General features: G+C 38.1%; 1 protein-coding gene across 1 annotated transcript in view; it reads left to right on the top strand.

The window, feature by feature from the left end:
• The window catches only part of TM2D1 (TM2 domain containing 1), a 12,772-nt gene extending 6,632 nt beyond the window's left edge, over positions 1-6,140 (top strand). The window contains exons 3-5 of the mRNA XM_005422971.3: positions 1,164-1,255; positions 3,994-4,067; positions 5,265-6,140. Of these exons, the coding sequence (XP_005423028.1) occupies positions 1,164-1,255; positions 3,994-4,067; positions 5,265-5,375 (277 nt within the window). The 3' untranslated portion in view covers positions 5,376-6,140. The remainder of the gene's footprint in view (positions 1-1,163; positions 1,256-3,993; positions 4,068-5,264) is intronic.
• Positions 6,141-6,510: the final 370 nt, after the last annotated feature.

Here is a 6,510-nt window from a genome sequence, read left to right as displayed (position 1 = left end):
TCCGTGTTGCTAATAAACACCAAGTAACAAATACTGAGGTAAAAGTCACGGTTTAATCACTTAATGTTGCCATTAGATTTTAAAGTCAGCAAATTTAGATAATAAGCAAAAAAGGTAGGTCTCTGCTTGGCATTGAAAATGCCTAATAAAAGTGCTTGGACTTTTGTCAGCTACTGTCTTTTTGAGACTGTTTTATTCAACTGTCAACCAAGAGTTTAATTTGGGCCTATTAAATAATTGCTGGCACGTATTGGTGCACGTATCAAAACAGTGAATTACTGAATATTTTTCAGTTCTAATTACATTTTGGTTTGCTGTTCAGGAGCTCGCTGTTGGCCGAGGCAGCAGTTCCAGCATTGAGAGCAATATGTTTTTAGCTCCCTTATTAGTGCAAGGTTCTCCAGCAGGGACTGCACTTACAGGTGGTTTGGTGGCTGCATCGCTCCCGCTGTTGGCAAGAATGGTTCCAATTAGGATAAGTCGGAAAAAGTCTGTTCTGTTTATTTTGTATGACTAACCATAGGAAGCTTAACTTGAGAGTGCCTCTCTACCCCTGTGCATCTCTGTGCTGTCAACAGTTCTTTTCATTGTGACTTTGAGCCATTTACAGTGTAATGAGTGAATCCAAGACTTACTCTTTTTGTTGAATCCTTCCTGTAGCTTCTTCAGCCGGTGGCCATGGTTCATTTCTCCTTCAGATCTCGTGGCAATTACTGTCTCTGCTGACATCTCACCTGCCTGTCCTGTTCCTCTCCATTTGGCTGCGTGTGAGACTAATGCCTGCAGACATTATTCACACACCTCCTGCCTTCCTGGGCTTGTCTCAGTAGGGCTGAGCTGTTAGGAGCTGCTCTGGGAAGCTGGGGATGGATCAGCAACTGAATTATGTCTTGACAAGAAATCATCATTTAGTTTCAGAATAATCTGTATTCTGTAAGAGTACAGTTGAGTTGCAGCAGCTGAGGTTCCTTTATGGAGGATGCCTTCCCAGTTTGAAAGCTTAACATTATCAATTCTGTGGCTGTTAATTGAAGATAAATAACAAGTCTGTTGTTTTTATTTAAAACCAGAGCAGCAGGAAAATGAGTCACTACTTTAACAGTCAAAAGTATGAGTGGATATATTTTGCAGTCATTATCTACATTGCTTGTTTCTTTTGGCAGAAATGGATACTCCTACAAAGTGGCAGTGGCTCTGTCCTTATTTCTTGGATGGTTGGGAGCAGATAGATTTTATCTAGGATATCCTGCATTAGGTAAGTTTATTCCTTAATTTTTTCTTTGAGGTAAATCTTATTCTTATAACTGACTTGTGTATGTATACTCATATTTTGAGTAATGAAGACTGACAGTCACAGTTTTAATATTTAAAACTAGAATCCTTACTTCATGGTCAAGTGAGACAAAGTGCTGCATTATCCTCAGCCTGCTCTTCTGTTGGAGTGGTGACAAATGGAGATGTAGTGTCCAGCAGATAAAATCCTAATAAGCAAATGTGGTTATTGCTACTCAAAGTTTTGCTTTGCATTGATGTTTTATCACAGCATTTTTTGTGAGGCATTGGAGCAGAAGTGACTTTGCCTCACGTGCCAGCCTTAAATGAGACTTGACTTCACCAGCAAAAGAGTGGACAGATTTTACAGTAAACCTGGTGTTTTGGGAGATGGAATTTATTCTGGCAAATGCACACCTTCAAGATAACTCAGGGTATTAATAACAATTCTGCAGAAGTTGGGACTCCTAATAAAACCTCTCTCTGCTTTTTAGGACCTTATTCCCAGGATAATGGTGCCACTGGCTTTTAAGTAATGGAAATACCTTATTGTGACAGGACTGCCCTCACAGCCTTGTTTCTGTGCTGGACAAAGGGAGTGAATTTAAGTATAGATAGGATGGAGCAATGATGTGGAAAAAGCTGTATGTGTTGCTGTCACTTCAGCCAGAAATTTTGAGTTTCTGCCCATAAAATGCCAACTCTTTTAAATGACATTATCTGTCCTTTTCTATAATCTTGATTAACATCCATGTCTTTTATCCCTGGGATTCTGTAATTAGCATTTACTTTGTCCATCTGTGTCACAAAAAGATACATTTTTGAAAGCAGTCAATCAGGTGCATTATTTATTTGTACCACTGGATTTGGAATAATAGTTTGCAGTAATTATTTTTAATATATTGTGGTAATATAGATTTATAAATTCTTAATTCTTTTGTAGATGATCTTTATGGCTAATACTTTAACCCTACTGGATTATACTGTAGCCAGTAGCCAGAGTTAATATTTAAAATTAAACTCTTCCAAAGCCAGATTTTCAATCTTTTGAAAAGCAAATAGGTAAGAGTAGAAAAGAATAAAAATCAACCCATTGGATTCCTTTACAGTGGCTGATTATGGATTTCTTAGGTCATCTGTGCCTTGGCAAAAAATGGTTAAGAAAGGTTAATGGCATTGAAATCTTTCTTGCTAGTGTAACGAAGACTGTAAATGCTCTTTGGTTTATTTTTTTCCCTTCTCTTTTGTTTAAAGAGCACACAAATACAAACAAGCTATTGAGTATAAAGAAATCAGGAAGGCAACTTCTTCCTCTCCCACACACTGTGAACCAAACCAGGAGTTATTACTGTAGAACAACACTATTTTTTCCCTCTGTACTTTAGAGCAGTTTATTTTCTCAGTGTGATCTGCTTGTAGGGAGGGAAGTGAGGAGGAAGAAAAAAAGCCAACTTTATCCTGCACTCCAGAAATAAATGCCAGGTTCAGAAACAGTTCCTCCATCCATTCCTTAAGTAACGGTTCCAGGGACAGGGACACCTTCACTGGATCAGCTTGTGCAGAGCTCCATCCAGCCTGGACAATTCCAGGGATTCAGCCACAGCTTCTCTGGGCATCTGTGCCAGGGCCTCACAGGGGAGGGTGCACATGGACTTCTCTTCCATGGGAGACAAATCCAGGCAGTGGGATGTTCTTCCTGCAGGGAATGCACTTCCTTCCCCCTCTGCCCCCTGTGCAGCCCCATAAACAGCCCTGGGGAGAGGAGGTGCTTTAGGGACACGTTGGTGCTTTGGAGAGAGAGGATTAACCAAGATCTTCCCCTGAAATAATGCTCATAAATATATAGTTCTCTCTGGATTACATATACATATATACATATATACACATATACACATATACATATATACATATATACATATATACATATATACACATATACATATATACATATATACATATATACACATATACATATATACCTATATACATATTACGTTCATTGTACAAGAAACTATCAAAATTAAAAAAAATAAATTTAAGCCGGCCTCTTTTTTTCTGAAGGCATTTTCCAAATGAAGTTTGCCTTGCAGGACAATTTCCAATAAAACATTCATCTGTCAGCTGCTATTCCCACATATTTTCTATTAATCTTTAATTTATTTGTATAAAACCAAACATTTTTGAGTACGAGTTAAAAAGAAGTGTTTATATATTTTTAATATATATTCAAAAGAAATTCATATTTCAGCAAAAATGTAAAAATTATACAAAGGATTGTTTTCCAAAGTTGCATGTTCTGAAAATCAAATCAGTATGTGCTGCAACTCATGAGGTGGTAGAAAGTCTCTTTCTATTCAGAAGTAAATTTTTCAGCTCAAATTGGGATTTTTCTCTCTGTGCCTCAGTGAAAGGAATGTTTCAGTAACCTGATTATCAACTTTTGCCTTTCCTTATTTAAGAATATTTAGATGTTAAAAAATGTTAATATTTAAAATCTTTAAAGTGTGTTCAGGATGTAGAAATATGAGTATGTGGTTTGTATTTTTCCCCTAATAATTAAAGAAGTTTAGGTCTGCTTCTAGATAGATGCAGATATATATATATATATATAAAAATACACACATTTTGTGGGGTGAGGGGAGAGTTTGGATGTGATTGCCACCAGTGATGAAATCCCAGGGATTGCTTAAAGCTACATTAACTTTTACTTTTCTTTTTTAGGTTTGTTAAAGTTCTGCACTGTAGGGTTTTGTGGAATTGGGAGCCTAATTGATTTCATACTTATTTCAATGCAGGTAAGTCAGGGCTTTCAAAACAAGATAGAAATCTGTGTTTTTTAAAGCTTTGATTTGATTACTAACACTTTGTTAGCATTTTGGCCTTAAGAACCACTGGATATTGAAAAATCAAGGCATTTATTTTGGCTCTGTTTGTGGATTGATGTTGTAGAATATAGACACAAAATATCAATATATTTGCTGTTGGAATTAAAACTTAGATTAGCCATCTATAAATACTGACAATGAATAGCTTGGAAGCCATAGCACCATAAATTCAGGTGGTCAGAACCTCTTTGTGTGAGGCAGTGTTGGACTCAGCGTGGGATCTCCTGCTGCTCCCAGAACCCTCAGGTTCTGTGTTTGCCTGTGCTTTATGCTGATGAAAGGAGACATTGCCACTTCCATTTTCCACCTCTCCTGCAAATTCAAGTTCCTCCTCAGCAGAGAGCTGTGACTGAGGGATTCACGAGGGTTAAATCCCCAGCTGGGGTGACATCTTGTGACATCATGAAATTGCCAAATTGTTTTATTCAGCAGCCATTTAGCATGAATTGCAAATCGGCTGTGATGAACTCAAAATCCATTGTGGGTATGGGAGTTGTTTCTGTGGGTTTGTAGGAAAATATTTTAAAAGTGTGCACTTTGGATCTGTCTTTTGTGTGCATTCTCAAACTCCTTTCTCTGCTCTCGCAGTGATCCTGCCTCAGAGCACTTAACAGATCCAGATGAGAGTATCTTTCATCTCTCCTTGTTGATCTCCCTGGTGACTCCACATCAATTTAGCACTTTCAGAACAAAAACTCCATGATCTTTCCTCCTCCTCTTCATTCCTTACCTGTTCAGTATTTCAAAGACACTTGTCATCAGCCTAATTCTCTGCTGCCGACCCTCCTTTGTTCAGGAAAAGTGGTTTGGAGCCCACTCATTTGTTAGGCTGGTTTTGTGCCTCAAATCCTGGTTGGATTAGCCGAGTCCCAGTGCCTGCCTGTGTAATTTGGTTGATTAGAAGCCCAGGGGAAATGTTCCTTCTGAGACAGCGCTGGCTAAAACAGTTAAACTGCAGCAGAACTTCAAAATAAATCTAGTTTCTGTTTGACTAATTAAGCATGACTAATTTTATGATGGGAAAATTAGCAGTAATTGAGACATTAGCACAAAGTATATATTTCACTTCATATTGAAAAGTCTTGGTTCTTTTTTTTTCTGTTGCAGATCGTTGGCCCTTCCGACGGCTCCAGCTACATCATCGATTATTACGGGGCCAGGCTGACCCGGCTCAGCATCACCAATGCAACCTTCAGGAAAATGCAGACCTACCCCTAATATCCCTAACTCTGGCAGGGAGTGCCACAAATCCACAGGTGCAGCTGGTTTTTACAGCTGGATCCACTGGAATTGCTGAGGATTTGCTGATCACCCCTCGTCAGAACGGAATATTAAATGCACGGTGAACAAAGATGATAAAATGTGAAAGTTCCTCACGTGGACAGGTTTACCTCAAAGTGGAACTTTGGGACTGCTCTGTTTCTGGGAGCAGAGGGTTTTGTTGCTGAGTTACATCATCTGTGAAACGTGCAGACTGTTGCAATTTGCACTGGAGTTGTGTCTGTTTCATTTAGAGTGTTACAGAGAGCTGCAGAGAGAGTTGTTCATAATAAATATGCAGATATTTATTCCATTGAAATTTATAAGAGTTTTAGCATGGATACACCTGGGGGTCTGTCCATGTGGCAGTTTGGAAATTAACTTAAATATCCCCAACCACACAAACTGCCTTTTTTTTCCCCATCCTGTTAAGACCCAAATCTTAGGCTGGTGTAGCCTGTGAAATTGTGTTAATTAAAACAATTATTTCTTTAAATTTTAGTCAAGTTGCAAAATTTGGTCAAGTTCTGATCGACAGTAGAAATATGGATGTGTACCAAAATAGAACTGTAGATGACATATCACAAAAAAAGAAGGGTGGATGTTGGGGTGCCCTGAGGTTAGAAGAACAAATAATTGTACTGCTTATTTTCATTTTTTTTTTCTTTCCTCTCTTGCAACCATCCATAGTGAAATAAATATCTTTTTTCTTCTGAAAATAAATTGGTGTGTGTGTGTTTTATAGCTACTGAGTGTCCAAAAAGTGAATTCTTCATGCTAGTAAAGCCCTTAAGAGGCTCTTATTTTGGGTCAGTTGTGTTTCGGTGCAATAAATTCAGTATCTTTCAAAGCAGTTTGACCAAAGTCTTTTGGACAACCAGAATTTCACTGGATGTTCCTTTCAGGAAAAGTATGTACACACAGACAGAAAACATGTCAACAAAATCTTCATGCTATTTGACCAATTTTAAGCATTCTTTTCACCTTCTAATGAAAACTAGCAGTAACTGAGGGAGAAACCCACGCCATAAGAACTTCAGGGTAATTTTTTTTTTTTTACAAAAGTTGGGGCCTTTTTTTTTGTTTGTCAGGT

This window comes from Geospiza fortis, unplaced genomic scaffold (assembly GCF_000277835.1).
Source record: "Geospiza fortis unplaced genomic scaffold, GeoFor_1.0 scaffold396, whole genome shotgun sequence".
Classification (NCBI taxonomy): Eukaryota; Metazoa; Chordata; class Aves; order Passeriformes; family Thraupidae; genus Geospiza; species Geospiza fortis.
Note: the sequence above shows the minus strand (reverse complement) of the source record. Positions and strands in the feature narration are given on the sequence as shown.